The sequence below is a fragment of the Bos taurus genome, chromosome 10 (genome assembly GCF_002263795.3).
Source record: "Bos taurus isolate L1 Dominette 01449 registration number 42190680 breed Hereford chromosome 10, ARS-UCD2.0, whole genome shotgun sequence".
NCBI lineage: Eukaryota > Metazoa > Chordata > Mammalia > Artiodactyla > Bovidae > Bos > Bos taurus.
Genome location: NC_037337.1, coordinates 29,962,373 through 29,980,263, shown reverse-complemented (window position 1 = coordinate 29,980,263; position 17,891 = coordinate 29,962,373). Strand labels below are relative to the sequence as shown.

General features: G+C 44.7%; 1 protein-coding gene across 2 annotated transcripts; it reads left to right on the top strand.

Annotated features, from left to right (window-relative positions):
• The first annotated feature begins 1,630 nt into the window (after positions 1-1,630).
• Positions 1,631-17,298, top strand: GREM1 (gremlin 1, DAN family BMP antagonist). Of its 2 annotated transcripts, none has more exon segments than NM_001082450.1 (2): positions 1,631-1,788; positions 13,174-14,554. In NM_001082450.1, a coding segment is annotated over 1 exon segment (555 nt). In that variant the 5' UTR covers positions 1,631-1,788; position 13,174; the 3' UTR covers positions 13,730-14,554.
• Positions 17,299-17,891: the final 593 nt, after the last annotated feature.

The window sequence follows — 17,891 nt, the reverse complement described above, 5'->3', positions numbered from 1 at the left end:
CCTGCAGTCCACTTGACCAAGATAAGTCTTTGAGCCCTGTTGAATGTTTGAATCTTGCAGGCAACTAGAAACTATGGGTCAAACTATGGCTTTTTTTTTTTTAAACAAAAAATTACTGAAAACATTTAAAGTGCAGCACTGAGTTCATGGGTAGAAACTGCCGTCTGCACAAACAAAACATGCAGATTGATGAAGATTCTCTAGATAGTGATTTAATGCAGACTTCCTTCTTGTTTCATTTATTTTGAAAAATCGATTTCAAGTTCCTAACATCATCTAGAAGGAGTTCAATACTTCTTGCCCTCTCCCCCTAATGCCTGCCTAGACAGAAAAAAAAATCCAGGCTGTTTGGGGGTTTGTTTTGTTTTCTTAAGCTAAGTACTTAAATCACGAATGTTTCACAAGTACCTTTTGATGGGTTTCATTGTTTTGTTTATTTTGCTGTAGTCAGTACAAACACCTTCAAATTTCCTTCTGTAACAAATGTTTTTCAACGTCATCATCTGACCTCGCTGTTGGAGCCGGTCTGCAAACCTTGCAGCCGGGTCGATTTTTGCACGGGCTTCTAACGTCGACACACAAAAGTTTACGGCCTCTTTGAGGAACCGATTTCCAAGCTAAGAGAACAAATCAAAGTGTTCGCTCATCTTTAAAAAAAAATTTCTGCGCTTGATATGTTCGCCACTCTTCATCGGGTTCTCAGTAATGAATACAGAATGTGACATCGGTTTTACACATACGTAGGTTTTTGTCTTCCATTTCTAGAGAGTTATTTCCTCGTCTGACGTTTTATTTTCTTGATTTATTCATCTTCAACTTGCTACCGAAAACCTCTTCTCTCCTAGCGACTGTTCTCTCCCTTTTAAAAGTAATCTGCATGGAAACCTTGACTTTGCATTTTAGATTTTTAGGGTCCTTTTCGGTTATTCTGCCCCCCGTTACTCCCTCTGTACACTCACAGCCGAGGCCGCCGGCATCTGAGCTGAAAGCGCCCGTGGCGGGCTAGGAGAGAAGGGTGTTATGTTGGCGACAGGCTCCTGCTGGCGGCCAGCGAGCCCGCCGAGGTTAACGGGGGCGCCGGGGTCAGCGCCCTCGAAGTTGGGGGCCTCGGGCGGAGCCGCACCACAGCCGCGGCGACCGCTCAACCCGAGCTCCCGGCAGTCCCGCTGCCTCCACCGGAAAAGAATCGCCTCATCTGTCGCGATCCCACGGAGATCTTGCTCTTCCCTGTGCAGTCTCCGCGAACGAGCGCGTCGCGGGGCCGACGAGAGGAAAAGCCCAGGCCTGGGGCGGAGGAGGAATGAGGGGCCGAGAGCCGGGGGGATTTCCTCCCGCGCTTCCCCCTCCAACGGGAGCGGAAAATGTGATTTGCTGTGCATTCCAGGCGCAGTTCCCTGGGGTGACCTCTCCCAGCCGGTCCGGGCGGGGGGAGCAGACAAAGAGGCGAGGCCGGCAGAGAGAGGGGACCCCGCGGGGAGGCAGGAGGGGTGCGGGGGGCGGGGGCAGTACCGGGAAAGGGGGCGGATAGCGGGTCCCGTGGCGGCGGCGGCGCCTGGCCAATGAAGAGGCGCGGCCCCGGGCGCCGCGCTCCGCCGCCGGCATTTAAACGGGAGACGGCGCGATGCCCCTCACTCGGTGCGCCCTCCGCGGACCGGGCGACCCAGTGTGCCGCAAGAGCGGTACTCTCTGTCCCGCTGACCCCACGCGGAGCCCGGGCGGCTCTGGCCGCGGCCGCACACCGCGCCACGCGTCGAGAGCGCAGGCCCCGAAGGCCCGCTGCATTGACAGGTGAGCGCGGAGACGCAGGCGTGTGTATGTGTGTGTGTGTGGGTGTGTATGTATATGTGTGTAGGGGTCGGGAAACGACTCCCGCGTCCCGCTCGGTGCGCGACATCCCTTCCTGCGCTCAGGCCGAGGCCCCGCGTTCCCTGGGTGAACCCTCAAGAACCATCGCGGGGTCCTTCGTGCCCAAGGTCTTGGCTGCCTTGACCTCACCTTGTGCAGTGTGCAGGGCATGCATGACTGGGAAAGAGGATGTTAAGAGCAAGAACCCCGCATCCCATTGCCACCTCCCGGAGCTCCGCTAATACTCTGCTAGTGTGCGTGGCAGCCACGCTTGCCAGGCGTGCCCGCTGGGTGAGGGCGCGGAGACCGTGCGTACAGAGCGCAGTAGCAGAGGGAGAATGAGCGCCGGGGAGTAGTGGGGAGCAGCAGGAACCTTCGGCTCGACCACAGACGACGGGAAAAGTTGCCACGAGAGGGTCCCCTGTGTTTGAGGCGGAACTCTGGGTCTGGAGACTTCAGGGCGCGCCCGTCGGAGGGCTGTGACTGATCCTGCCATGGGGTGGAAGATCCTGAGAATGAGCGATGTATCCATTTGCCTATCCTCAAGGTGAGATGGAGACTTGGGCAACGGCGGAGCCGCGGAGTTCAGCCGCGGCGGAAACCCGAGGGTCGGGTAACCGGACCGGTGAGGTACGGTGAGCGGTCCGGGACGCCGAGGCCCGCGAGCCCATGGTGCTCACACCGCAAATAGCACACACCAGTACTTGCGGGCTGCGCACTCTTGGGTGCTGCGTTTCCTCTTCTAGGATTCTTCCTGCCCCATGCGCGACTCGACTGAACCGCGGACGTCCAGGCGCTGGGCAGTGACAATCCATCGGATCCTAATTCCGCGAGTACCGCCCTAATTTGTGTCCGAGTGGACCCTGCAGCGTATCGCTGCGCGGACGACGCGGGACTGGCAGCGGGAGGCTGGTCCCCCGCTTGGAAGCCCAGGTCATCCTTCGTCTTCACCCGCCTTCTTTGCTGACCGCTCTGCAGCCCACGGAGCAGAGTCAGGGGCTGGTAGGGTGTCGGGGGCCGTCACCTTGCCAGTTGGAGTTATTTGTAGATTTCTGGCTTGGGAAAAACAGACGCGCCACCGTTCTGACTTGGCTTTGTCTTCGGATCCCAGCACCGCCTTGGGGGCGCCCCAGCCAGGCTTTTCCCAGAGCGGGGCGCTGATAAGGTACCCCGGGCGAGGCAGGGGGCAGACAGGAGTCTCTCCAGTGAAGCCCTGCCAGCGCGCCCAGAGCTGGCCCGAAGGGGCTCCCGTGTAGAATCTGGTGACTGCTGCCTTCTCCTCCCCTTCCGTCTCTGAATCCCGACTCTTTTAGACAGAAATACAGCCTCGAAATTAGGGGTTAAAAGTCTCTTCTTAAATGGTGCAAGGGCAGAGAGGCGACCATCGGTAGGAAATTGGATCTCCGGCTGCAAAGAGCAGATCCAAGCGGTGAGCGCGTGTTTACGTTCCTCTTCGAGATGGTGCCAGGACACGAGTTGATTAAAATAATCTATTGTGTTAAGTGGGTCACCAGGGATTTAAACTGCCCCAGGGACCCCAGAGTAGTGGCTTTCTCTGACTGTACACACAAGATAAATAAATAGCGGAGAAGAGTTTAAGATAACCCCCATCCCAGGGCAAGGAGTCTTCTTTCACCCCAGGGCTTTTCAGCCCCCACGTCTTTTTCTTTTTCTTTTTTTTGAAAGAGGGGGACTTGAAAGGGTGGACTTTTCAAAGCAACGAGGGAAAGAAGTATTTTCAGAAAACCACAGATTCATTCTCCTCTCTGGTACACTCCAGCTTACAACAGTAGGTGATCCAGTAACCATCACTGAATAAACTGCACACTCCAAATTGTTAGTATTAATTATTCAAGGGCTCTCTAGAACTTGGTTGCTGGGTGTCGTGCTGAGGTGTGTGTGTGTGTGTGTGTGTGTGTGTGTGTGTGTGTGTATTTAACCCCCAGGTCATTGTAGGAATTAAAGTGTTTTGTAAACTTTGTAATTTCACAGGTTTCCTATTTTCTTAAAAGTTCATTTTGAGAGAAATGTTTTGCTAACCCATGCACGGATCTATGGGAAATTCAAGTTGGCTAACCTAGTTTTAGGTGAAGGGCTACACGGGGGAGAGTAGAAACCTATTACATCCCCACATCTCTGAATGAAAGCTGCCTGCCTTGTCTTTATACTGAAGCTCTTAAGGTTTAAGCATTAAAAATGATATAATGCCAAGAAATTTTAGGCCACAAACCCCTCTCCCAAGAAATGCTTGTCAGCAGCAAAGCAGTGCAGAACAAAGTGAAGGACAGATGGAAAACCTAAATGTATGTAAAAGGCATGGGACAGGTAGGGGAGGTGACTTAGCATCCAACTGAAAGGCACACACCAGGCCAGTGTTATCAGCCTATGTCTTGCATCTGCAAGGAATTGTCTTAGTTTTAACATACGCACTTAGAAATGTGAAGTACAACAGTATTTCCTGGGATCAGAAAGGTTTTTTTCTTCACATATGAGCAAAACAGAGAATTATTTGAGTTACAATATTCCTCAAATTTGATTGCATTAGAAACAAGTCCTTGTGTCCCTTATTAAACATTGTGCTGTGTGTCCTTAGAATAGTTCTTAAGGACATGTGTTTGGGGGCTCAGAAGAATGGGACTCAAACCCCGATTTCCCCATGAGGAGCTGTGTGACCTTGGATAAACTCCTAACTTTTCAGAGTCTAGATTCCCTGGTCGGTAAAAGGAAGACAATATTATCTACCTCCTATTTTGTTGTGAAAAATCAATTATAAAGTTCTGTTAGAACTGAGTATATTGCCTCACATAGGGTTTAAAAATATAGGTTAGGTGGTGTAATGCCACCATTCTTATTATGAGTGGTGGCATTTGGAGAGGCAGTAACATTTTAGGACCTCAAGGTGTACCATAAGATGGTTTTGAAATTAAATCCCAAGTCCTGCTCACACAGAGATCAACACACACCTTTTACTACAACATAGAACCTATGATTTGGCTGTCTCTCAATTGTGCCGCTTAGTAAACATTTAACATTGATTACTTTCCAACTTGTTTCTTGTTGACCGCAAAAAATTGTATACTATCATTAACTTCACCAAAAAAAAATCTTCCAAGAGCCTGGAGAGCCCCTGAGATGCTTCTCTATGCCCTCTGTGATGTTGGGCCCCAGCCTGACTTAGCCTGAGTGGTCTTCAGTATAGAAAAGACGCACTTGGTGTGCTTGCAGTACACACAGGTGAGATTTATCCTCCACTAGTTTGCCAACCATCTTGGTACAAATTGTCTGAAAACAGAAAATCAACCCAGTAGATTCTTTAGAACATCACTGCTCAGTTTCTAAAATTTGACTATCTTTCTAAAAAGTAAAGATCCAATTTAAAATGTTTGTCCTTAAAGATTTAGTCCTAAGAAAAAGAAATAGGGTCTTCTATAATTGGGCCTGCACTTAGAGCCTTTGCTGTCATTTCCATCTTTTTCTTTTTTTTTTTTTTAATGCTGGTGAATAATTTGCTGTCACGCCTGTTGAATAGCTTTCTAAAACATTGATCAGACATTCAGCCACAGACATCTGGCTTGCTGATCATTGTCTCCTCACTGTTAATCCCACTCAGCACTCCATTTAACTGATTACAAGCAGGTTGGTTAGCTAAAATGAGAAATACGGCGAGAAGAGTGCTGAAAGGAGCTGGCCTAAACTTTCCCAAAGACACTGAGGATATTAGAAACAGGTTACACACAGCACTTTTATTCCTCATTCCCAAGAATTAGATGATTGTATTCTTACGGCCGGCGAAGGTTAGAATAAATCACCATGACCTGCACAGGACAGTGGCGGCTGATATGGGTTATCTTTGGGCAGATGTTTGCTTTTGATCACTCAGAGTAACCTGAAGGAAAGCATCAGGGAGAGAAGACATACTTTGAGAGTATCTATGTCCTCTGGGACAAGTGGATTAGAGGGGAGGACCGTGGTAAAGGGGAAAAAAAGGTAGGGGTGGGTGGGTCTTGCTGGTGGGCAACAGTTGCAGAGAAAACGCACCATGAAAATATAATCACATGATTTGGTGAAGCAGAAGTGCATTGAGGGGCAGACTTTGGAAAGAAGAATATTATCTGCAAAGGAGAAATAAGGGAAATCTTTGTAGGTGTCTGCTGCACTCTGGGTCCATGAGTTGCAGCTTTAATTTAATAATGTGAGTGGGTCATTTCAGAATGCAAGTTACCAGAAATGTTTCCAGCTCATGGTTGAACATGGGTGATAATCCATAAGACCTAAATTTGGGTTGGCCTTTGCTTCTATTTTTTATAATGGGGCACTCTGCTAGATGTCAAGGTGAAGAATTTATCTACAAGAAATTTATAGTTTCTTGGTTTCCCTCATGTCTAGATATTTATAGATTCTAAATTATTTAGTGACAATACAATTGGAATTTCAAGAACACATCAGTCCTATTTCCTTCAATGCATGATCAAGATCATTTGGTGTGGGGGGAGGTTGAGTGATTGATCACGATGACTTGACAGAGCCCTGGTACCACCACTAAGTATAGTTTTCATCCCCCTGGTGCCCCCACCTCCCACCATACTCATGTGGGATATGCAGAGTTCTCAGAGCATTGCTCTAAGAAGTTGAGGTCTCTGTTGACTGAGATTCATAAAGTTGTTTTTTTCCTTCTCTCCAAATAACTATTATAATATTTAAGAACTCAAAAGCTGAAGATATTTAAGAGTAAGCTTTAAATTTCTGTGTAGCCATTTCATAATATTTTTTCACACATAATAAATCTTATTTTGAGAAAAAATTTACTTTTCTTAAAAACAATCTATCACTCTAGACCCCTTTTTCTTATGGGGTTTGCACACTCCCATAGGAACAGGAAGTTGGTCCAAATTAAAACAGAAAACCACAGTTGACTAATTTTGAATTTACTGCTTTACTCTTGGTTTCTGCCCAAGTGAATCCAATGGCTTCAATGGGAAAATAAACCCCACGGTGTTCTCCAGGGACCTGGTAAAAAGTAGTGGGTATTTGGAGTTTTCCTAGAAAAAGGAGAAATATTAAGAAGCTCCCAAGGCTAGAAGGAGACAGAAATCAAAAGTTGGCTCTGCTCATCAGCTTGTGGGAATGCATTTTAAATGCAAAGAACAGAAGTTTTGCTGGTCAGTGTGGTCCATAATAATCATTACTGAATAAAAGAGAGCCCACTCTGCCAGGAATGAAAGAGGAGGTAATGAATAAGCCCTTAGAACTCTCAAACTTGGTTTTATTTAATGACAGATGGAAAAATGCCAGATAGGAAAAGATGAATATAAAGAAGGTCCTAAGAGGTGAAGAGAAAGAAAACTGCATTTTTTGGATAGATGTTTGTAGGTAGGGCTGGCCCCATGACCCCATGACTTGAACCTGTCCTGTGAGGTCATCATACATTCCTGGTCAAGTCTCAGATTGGCTCTGTGATCCTGGCTCTGCACTCTTGCTCTGGAGGCTTCAGTTTTTCTGGAGGCCCCTTTTAGGAACGATGGGGAAGATAAGGCTGTCTTATGTGCTCCTCTTGGAAATGGGCAGAGACTGAATTTTAGTTTAGATCCTGGCCTGGAATTGAGTGAAGAACAGAAACTTTGAAAGCTTCCCAAATTCACATTATATTTGCTCAGGAGACTGGATTGTCATGGCTCAAGTTATCCTGGTCTCTGGAGAAAATCAGACTGTTTTATAACTGGGTTGTCCTCATGAGCGATTTTTTTTTTTAATACAAAACAAAGAAATTAATTTTTTGTTGTTGTTGAGGCCAAAAAGGCTCTGTTTAAAGAACAGGGATGTTGTAACATAAACTGACAAAAGCCAGGGAGTCTGCAGTCAGAGCGGGAGCTAAATGTCACGTTATCAGCTCCAAACTTGAACTTGCCCAAAAGTATTAGGTTAATGTTTAAAAGGTGCCATTTAAGAATATCTTGATTTTCATAGTGTCTTAATTTGACATTATCCTTAGGGTTGCATGGTCTTTACTACAGGACTTGCCCCTTAGAGGATGTAGATTCTACTCTGCCTTTGTCTTTGAAAGGTAACTGTTGCTACTAATTCCAGCCTGTATTGTTCCTAGGGGGTTGTGATGAGGTTACTATTCAATTGCACTTAGTGGTCATCCTGTTTCACACTGGTGGTCAGAAGGGAGCAGGCAAATGTGTGCTTCACAGCTGTGTCCTTGGGTTCAGAACCATAATGGTGATGCAAGACAGGGAAAGCCTCAGGATCCATCAGGCTCGCTGTTACAGCCTGAGGAGGGAGGCTGTGAATTTGAAACTGCACTCATTGAAAAGAAAATCCTTTCACATTTTCATAGCACCTTCCATGCCCCATAGCTGTGGATACCACAGACCTTGCTGTTTCAAGCTTGTGAGAAAGGCAGACCTTCCATCAGCAGATGAATGGATAAGAAAGCTGTGGTACAAATACACAATGGAGTATTACTCAGCCATTAAAAAGAATACATTTGAGTCAGCTCTAATAAGGGGGACGAAACTGGAGCCTATGATACAGAGTGAAGTAAGCCAGAAAGGAAAACACCAATACGGTATATTAACGCATATATATGGAATTTATAAAGATGGTAACGATAACCCTGTATGCAAGACAGCAAAAAAGACCCAGATGTATAGAACAGTCTTTTGGATTCTGTGGGAGAGGGAGAAGGGGGGATGATTTGGGAGAATGGCATTGAAACATGTGTAATATCATATAATAAATGAATTGCCAGTCCAGGTTTGATTCAGGATACAGGATGCTTGGGGCTGGTGCACTGAGATGACCCAGAGGGATGGCATGGGGAGGGATGTGGGAGGGGGGTTCAGGATGGGGAACACGTGTACACCCGTGGTGGATTCATGTTGATGTATGGCAAAACCAATACAATATTGTAAAGTAATTAGCCTCCAATTAAAATAAATAAATTAAAAAAAAAATCAGTAGGAAAAAAAAAAGAAAGGCAGACCTACTGAATGACAATCTGCATTGTAACAATATCCCTGGGTGATTGTCTGCAAAATCAGGTTTGAGAAATACTGTCCCAGGAGAATCTTAATACTCTGATGCTTCTCTCTTGCACCCTCCTTTTGAAAAATATACATCTCCTGTTCTTCCTTCTCTGTCTGCCCCACCTTCCCTGAATATACTGCTTTAAAATAGTCTTCCTTTCTCTGATTTACACTCCTCATTCCATTCATTTTTCTCTCTCTCCATCTTTGCTTTCCTTTTTTTTTCTTTTTGGTCAGTTTTCCTGTAGCCTCCTCTTCTCTTATTTTAATTTTTTGCCATTGTTCATATGCCATTGTTCCTGCTGACCCATATCTAACTCCAGACCCAGTCATAATAATTCACTATCATAAACTTATCCAACATATCTCTGGCACTTACCTATGTAAATATTTGCACACACCTGTTTTCTTGTGCCCACTTTCTACCTTGTAAATTTCATATACACATCCATGCACATACACACATATATGTGAAGGACATGTTTCATCATTTGGAAGTGCATCATGGTATTTGTTGTTGTTCAGTTGCTAAGTCATGTCTACTCTTTGCAACCCCATGGATTGCAGCACACCAGGCTTCCCTGTCCTTCGCTGCCTCCCAGAGTTTGCTCAGATTTATGTCTGTTGAGTCGGTGATGCTGTCTAACCATCTCATCCTCTGCCAGCCCCTTCTCCTTTTGCCTTCAAACTTTCCCAGCATCAGGGTCTTTTCCAATGAGTCAGCTCTTCAGTGGTCAAAGTATTAGAGCATCAGCTTCAGCATCAGTCCTTCCAATGAATAGTCAGGGTTGATGTCCCTTAGGGTTGACTGGTTTGATCTCTTTGCAGTCCAAGGGATTCTCAAGAATCTTCTCCAGCACCACAATTCAAAAGCAGCAATTCTGTGCTCTCCGTTCTTTATGGTCCAACTCTCACATCCATAAGTGACTACTGGAAAAACCATAGCTTTGACTATATGGACCTTTGTCGTCAAAGTGATATCTTTGCTTTTTAATATGCTGTCTAAGTTTGTCATTGCTTTTCTTCTAAGTAGCAAGCATCTTTTAACTTCATGGCTGTAGTCACCATCCGCAGTGATTTGGGAGCCCAAGAAGAGAAAAATCTGTCCCTGCTTCTCCTTTTTCACCTACTATTTGCCATGAAGTGATGGGACTGGATGCCATGATCTTTATTTTTTTAATGCTGAATTTCAAGCCAGCTTTTTCACTCTCTTCTTTCATCTTCATCAAGAGATTCTTTAGTTCCTCTTCACTTTCTGCCATTAGAATAGTATCATCTGCATATCTGAGGTTATTTCTCCTGGCAATCTTGATTCCAGCTTGTGATTCATCTAGCCCGGCATTTTGCATGATGTACTCTGCATATAGTTAAATAAGCAGAGTGACAGTACACAGCCTTGTCCTTCTTCTCTCCCAATTTAGAACCAGTCAGTTGTTCCATGTCCAGTTCTAACTGTTGCTTCTTGACCCACATACAGGTTTCTCAAGAGACAGGTAAGGCAGTCTGGTACTTCCATCTCTTTAAGAATTTTTCACAGTTTGTTGTGATCCAAACTGTCAAAGGCTTTAGCATAGTCAATGAACCAGAAGTAGATGCTTTTCTGGAATTCCTTCCTTTCTCTATGATCCAACGAATGTTGGCAGTTTGATCTCTGGTTCCTCTTCCTTTTCTAAATCCTGGTTGTACATATGGAAGTTCTTGGTTCATGTACTGCTGAAGCCTAGCTTGAAGGATTTTGAGCAGAATGACCTTGCTAGCATGTGAAACACAGACAGTTGTGCAGTAATCTGAACATTCTTTGGCAATGCCTTCTTTGGGATTGGAATGAAAACTGACCTTTCCCAGTCCTGTGGCCACTACTGAGTTTTCCAAACTTGCTGACATACTGGGGGCTTCCCTGGTGGCTCAGTTAATAAATATGCCTGCAATGCAGGAGACCTCAGGAAGATCCCTTGGAGAAGGGAATGACTACCCACTCCAGTATTCTTGCCTGGAGAACTCCATAGCCAGAGGAGCCTGGCAGGCTACAGCCCATGGGGTCTCAAAGAATCTGACATGACTCATGACTGAGCAACTTTTTTTGAGTGCAGCACTTTAACAGCATCAACTTTTAGAATTTTAAATAGCTCAACTGGAATTCCATCACCCCCATTCGCTTACTTTACACTTCAGGATGTCCAGCTCTAGGTGAGTGACCACACCATCATGGTTATCCTGGTCATTAAGACCTTTTCTCTACAGTTCTTCTGTGTATTCATGTCACCTGTTCTTAATCTCTTCTGCTTCTGGGAGGTCCTTACCATTTCTGTTCTTTATCATGCCCATCATTGCTTGAAATGTTCCCTTTATATCTTGAAGAAATTTCTAATCTTTCCTGTTCTATTGTTTTTCTCTATTTCTTTGCATTTTTCTCTTAAGCGCCACCCCCCCCCCCCGCCCTTTTTTTTTAATCTTCCCTTTTTATTCTCTGTAACTTTGCATTCATTTGGGTATATTTTTCCCTTTACCCTTGCCTTTCACTTCTTTTCTCAGCTATTTTAAAGCCTCCTTAGACAACCATTTTGCCTTCTTGCATTTCTTTTTCTTTGGGATGGTTTTAGTCACTGCCTCTTGTACAATGTTATGAACCTCCAATCGTAGTTCTTCAGACACTCTACCAGATCTAATACCTTGAATCTATTGATCACCTCCACTGTATAATCATAGGGATTTGATTTAGGTCATACCTGAATGATATAGTGGTTTTCCCTACTTTCTTCAGTTTAAGCCTGAATTTTGCAACAAGGTGCTCATGATCTGAGCCACAGTCAGCTCCCAGTCTTATTTTTGCTGACTAGAAAGAGCTTCTCCATCTTCAGCTGCAAAGAACATAATCAGTCTGATTTAATTATTGACCATTTGGTGATGTCCCTGTGTAGAGCTGCCTCTTGGGTTGTTGGAAAAGAGTGTTTGCCATGACCGGCATGTTCTCTTGACAAATCTGTTAGCCTTTGCCCTGCTTCATTTTGTACTCGAAGGCCAAACTTGCCTGTTATTCCAGGTACCTCTTGACTTTACTTTTGCATTCCAATCCCCTATGATGAAAAGGACATTTTTTTTTTTGGTGTTAGTTCCAGAAGGTGTTGTCAGTCTTCACAGAACTGGTCAACTTCAGCTTCTTCAGCAGCAGTGGTTGGGGCATAGACTTGGATTACTATGATGTTGAATGGTTTGCCTTGGAAATGCACCAAGATCATTCTGTCATTTTTGAGGTTGCACCCAAGTACTGCATTTCAGATTCTTTTGTTGATTATGAAGGCTACTCCATTTCTTCTAAGGAATTCTTGCCCACAGTAGTAGATAATAATGGTCATCTGAATTAAAGTCGCCCATTCCGGTCCATTTTAGTTCACAGATCCCTAAGATGTTGATGTTCAATCTTGCCATTTCCTGCCTGACCATGTCCAATTTACCTTGATTTGTGGACCTAACATTCCAGGTTCCTATGTAATATTGTTCTTTACAGCATCGGAGTTTACTTTCACCACCAGACACATCCCACAACTGAGAGTCATTTCTGCTTTGGCTCAGCCACTTCATTCTTTCTGAAGCTATTAGTAATTGCCCTCTGCTCTTCCCCAGTAGCATATTGGACACCTTCTGACCTGGGCAGGTGGTGGTGTGGGAATCATATTTTGGTGTCATATTTTTTGCCTTTTTTGTATGGCTCACGAGTGGGCTTCCCTGATGGCTCAGTGGTTAGAATCTGCTTGCAGTGCAGGAGACTCAGGAGATGCAGGTTCCATTCCTGGGTTGGGAAGATCCCCTGTAGGAGGAAATGGCAACCCACTCCAGTATTTTTGCCTGGAGAATCCCATGAACAGAGGAGCCTGGTGGGCCACAGTCCATAGGGTCGCAAAGAGTCCAACACGACTGAGTGATTGAACATACATGCACATTGTTCATGGGATTTCCTGCTGCAGGAGATCTTCCCCTACCCAGGGATTGAACCTGTGTCTCCTGAGTTTCCTGCATTGGCAAGCAGATTCTTTACCACTCAGCCACCTTGGAATTCCCAGTTGAGTCCATATCTTGGCTTATTTGCTGTATAACTCTGGATGAGCTAATACATGGCTTCATGGGTCAGAGGGTAATGAGAATAGCAGTACCTAATTCCTGGAGATATTGTGAAAACAAAAGAAATCACTTACATCAAGTGTTTACCAAGTGCCTGATAAAATACTGGCTGTTTTATTAATGCTTTTGTTAATTAACTTTTACGTTTTTCATGCCTCCTCTCTCTGTCTCCTCTCTTTAGCATGAGCCGCACAGCCTACACTGTGGGAGCCCTGCTTCTCCTCTTGGGGACCCTGTTGCCAGCTGCTGAGGGGAAAAAGAAGGGGTCCCAAGGGGCTATCCCCCCACCAGACAAGGCCCAGCACAATGACTCCGAGCAGACTCAGTCTCCCCAGCAGCCTGGCTCCAGGAACCGGGGGCGGGGCCAGGGGAGGGGCACTGCCATGCCTGGAGAGGAGGTGCTGGAGTCCAGCCAGGAGGCCCTGCATGTGACCGAGCGCAAATACCTGAAGCGAGACTGGTGCAAAACCCAGCCGCTGAAGCAGACCATCCACGAGGAGGGCTGCAACAGCCGTACCATCATCAACCGCTTCTGCTACGGCCAGTGCAACTCCTTCTACATCCCCAGGCACATCCGGAAAGAGGAGGGCTCCTTTCAGTCCTGCTCCTTTTGCAAGCCCAAGAAATTCACCACCATGATGGTCACTCTCAACTGTCCTGAACTCCAGCCACCCACCAAGAAGAAGAGGGTCACGCGTGTCAAGCAGTGCCGTTGCATATCCATCGATTTGGATTAAAGCCAGGCACACCCAGCCTGTCCTTGGGATGCAGGCCCCAGGCGGGCCCAGAGACAGACCTCAATCAACCTTATTCTTACTTGGCTTAAACCTAGAGGCAAGAAAGACCACCAGCTGCCTCCTCCCAGGAGCCTGCTAGTGCGTAGTTTGTGTGCCTGAGTGTTTGTGGGTGCCTGTGGGTGTTTGCAGACACCAGAGGAAACACAGTCTCTGCTAGAGGGCACTTCCTAGTATGTAAATGTATCTGCTTCCTTGCGGGATAACACAGAAAACCCAAGCTACTTACTACCCCAGGCACTTTGTAGGGAGGGGTTGGTGGGCAGGCTGTGGTCTGGGTCTGCCTCAGTCTTCCTTGTGCCCTCCTGGGGACCAGATCCTCCCTTCCAAATGAATATTAATGGAGAGGCTTCCCTGGGGGCATGAGACCTGTTTTGTGCTGCCTTGGCCTTGGAAAAGATGTTTTACCCTGTGCTTGCTTCCCTCCTTCCTCTTCCCTCTCACAGTCCATCCCCTCTTAGGATCTCAGTGACTTTCTGTCCACCACCTTCCCTGTCAAGGGTTCTAAAGCAACTTGCTTGACCATAGATGCAAATGTTTCCTATTTGGGGAAGACCTTTCAGACTCTGGGGGAAGCTGATGGTGCAAGGGCAAGAAGGATAGAGGGTTGAGAGAAGAGGGAGACTGCAGGTGAGGACCAATTGATCCAGCAAAATTCAGGCGGGAGCTGGGCAGAGTGTGAAAGGCCAACCTCCAAACACAGTGAGACCCGTGCTTTAGCAAATTTCCCCTTGATGTTTAAAGAAGAGAAATAGAATTGCCAAAAAATCATTAACTTTGGCAGTCACCGTGACTGTTGAAATTAGCTGTAACTCAATACCAAACTTAAAACATAAATACTGACCACTCCTATTTTCAGAACCAAGTGAGTGAAACCAAAACAGCCCCTCTTGCTTTGCCCCTCAGACGGACAAAAGATGTAATTCAGAAACTCCTACACAAGAATAGGAAAAAGACAAAAACCTCATAAGAAGAAGGCCTTATTATCTGTCCTTTTGGCTGGGTTATCATCACCTTTTCCCCGGTTCATTGTTTCTGTGAGGTGCTTCTGAGAACCACAACCCTGTTGGATAAAAACATACTGTCTCTGCTGAGTGTATCTGACAGTCAAGGACCCGGCTGAGATAAGAGAGTTTAGGGCCTGCTCCTTTCCACTCATTCGGGGTCTGTCTTAGCCATCGTTAGGAGATTGAGCCGGAGAAGGCAATGGCAACCCACTCCAGTGTTCTTGCCTGGAGAATCCCAGGGATCGGGGAGCCTGGTGGGCTGCCATCTATGGGGTCGCACAGAGTCGGACACGACTCTGCAGCAGCAGCAGCAGCAGCAGAGACTGAGCTGGAGAGCAGAGCAGAGTAAGGCAAGGAAGGCAATTGCTTCTGGCTAAGGAGTAGTTAAAAGGCAGGGAGGAGATGTAAGGCATATAACCTGCGCTTCTTCCTTCACCTTCTGAGAGTCTAAGGGAAACCCCAGTTAAGAAATCAGAGCATTTGTGTGCATTAGCTGTCCTACTGCTGGTAGGATTTATGTAACATTATAGCCACTCGGAACCTAGCGGTAGTTGCTGTTCTCTGATTAAACTTGGGTTATTTGCAATGCCTATGTAGGATTTATCTAATGGCCAAAGTGCAGGGTGGGGAAACCTTCCTGCATGTTGGATTTGGCCAACCTGCTTTCTTCGAGCCTAAGGTTTTATATGTAAACCACCCCACCCCGTACTCTTTTTGCCTCGCATCTTCTCAATCTCACCAGCCAAGTCATGTGTAACATGGGAAACAAACACCAGGACTTGCATTTAGGTTTGCCCACGAAGGCTCTAGCGTTCAAAGAATCATTGCAACTAAAGAGGCTGCTTTTATTTTATTTTTGTTTTGGTCCAGTGCTCTCCCCACTAACAACTAAATAGGAACCATACTTTGAAGCAGAAAGTTATCTTGAACACCCAAAATATTGAGTCTAATTTTAAAACGTTGAAACTCACTACTGATGATTCTACACTAGGAGAATTTGTGCTAACACATCATCTGTGCATTTCACATCCATGGTAGCCCCTGCCCTAAATCCTTCTATCGTCCACATCCCCCAACAATAAAGCACAGAATGGATTTAATTAAGCATGCAAATACTAAGCTAGAATTTTGAGGGTGGGAGAGAAGAAAGGAGAAGGAGCTGAAAATATACAACCACACTAGAGAGGAAAAATGACATTCAGAACCAGCAGACACCAAATCTCTCTTGTTGTTTTAACTGCCACAAGTTTGCAATTTTGTTAAAAAGAGATGACTTAAGTTGGCAGCAGGAATCTTCTTTTAGTAGCTTGTACCACAGTTTTGCATGTAAGTTGGATTTGGCTCAAGTGAAGAGAATTTGCTCAAAATGAACTTCACTGGGATAATAAGCAACATAATTGCCCTAAAAGCACAGCACTACCCAAAGAAGGGGATGTCTGCTTTTCTTTTTGTGCCTATATTAAAACTAGCCCAAGTCCCATGCATCTTCCAACATTTATTGAAAGTGCCATATCTGTTAATATTGTATTGGAATCACTGATGATGTAATGATATGTTTTTTTCATTACTATAGTAGAATTTTTATGGCAAGATATTTGTGATCTAGATCTTTCCTATTAAAATAATGCCAAACACCAAATATGAATTTTATGATGTACACTTTGTGCTTGGCATTAAAATAGAAAAACACACATCCTGCGTCTGTAAGTTGTTTTTTGTTATTGTAGTTCTGCAAAGTTAAAAATGTAAGCGAATAATCTGGAGGAAAGGATAATTTCCACTGTGTGGAATGTGAATAGTTAAACAAAAAGTTATGGTTATTTAATGTAATTATTAACTCAAATCCTTTGGTCACTGTGATTTCAAGCATGTTTTTTTTTTTCTCCTTTATATGACTTCCTCTGAGTTGAGCAAAGAAGAAGCTGGCACATTGTATGTTGTTGGAGGTTTTTATCAGGTCAGAGGGAAACAATAAAATCTTGACACATCTGAACTTGCTTATAGAGTCAAGACCTGAGCTTTTATTTTTATAACTGAATGTTCCTTAAAGGTTAACATTTCTGAGGCATCCTAAGAGAGATCTTAAATGTTATTTTGGAAGAATTAAATGTGCGTATACTAATAGCAAATAATAATGAATTGTCCACAAGTCCTTTTATGGAGAAAATCTAAAATAAAAAATGTATGTACAGAACATTTATAAATGACAAGTTAATGCTAAAGAGTGAAAGTAGTTCTACTGATTTGTCATTCTCAATATATTTAATATCAACTGCATTATGTATTATGTCTGCTTTAATCATTTGAAAAACAGAGAATTATGAAGACTATGATCAAGGTCCTTTGCTGTCTATGAGGATAAGGGGGGATTTGGTAGTTTCATAAAAGCTAATTTGGTTGAAAGCAAAGTTTTATGAATCTGTAACTAGAATTTAACTTCACCCCAATAATGTTATATATAACCTTTCCCAAAGAACAACCAATAAATTGAACCTGTTCTCTGTTTGTGTGTGTGTTTCACTGGTAGTGTTCACAGGATAGAGCTGGGGCAGGGATTCATTTGTCATGGGAAGTGAGGTAGAAAATAGATCATGAGATCTCTTGTGATCTGAAAAGGAATTTATTTCCTCTATTCACACTTTGCAGATCTCACTGGATTTCAGGACACCTCCGGCAATGGCAGTTGGAGGTAGGGGAAAGCTGGTGAGCAGTAGAAAGTACCAACCTCTTCCCCAGAGCTAGAAAGAAGAGTTAAAATGCTTCTGAGAAGCCTTCAGATAGTGGAAGAATCGTCGCACTGAAATGGTAATAGCTTTATTCTTGAGGTATTCAAGGGAAAATGGGGAGAAAGATTTGGGGCTCAGTAGAAGAAGGAGCTTTCTAATGATGAGAGTGATTCAGCAATGCAATGAGCTATCATTGAGATAGTCAACTCCCTTGGAAATATTAAAACATATGCTTGATATCATTTGATAGGGATTTGAGCCATTGTGAGTTATTGCCCTGGTTATGCAACTGAATGAGTGGATTTCTGGGGTCCCTTCATACTTAGGTGTGCAATACAGGATTGCTGCTACGTTTTGGTGCTCTAACAGTGA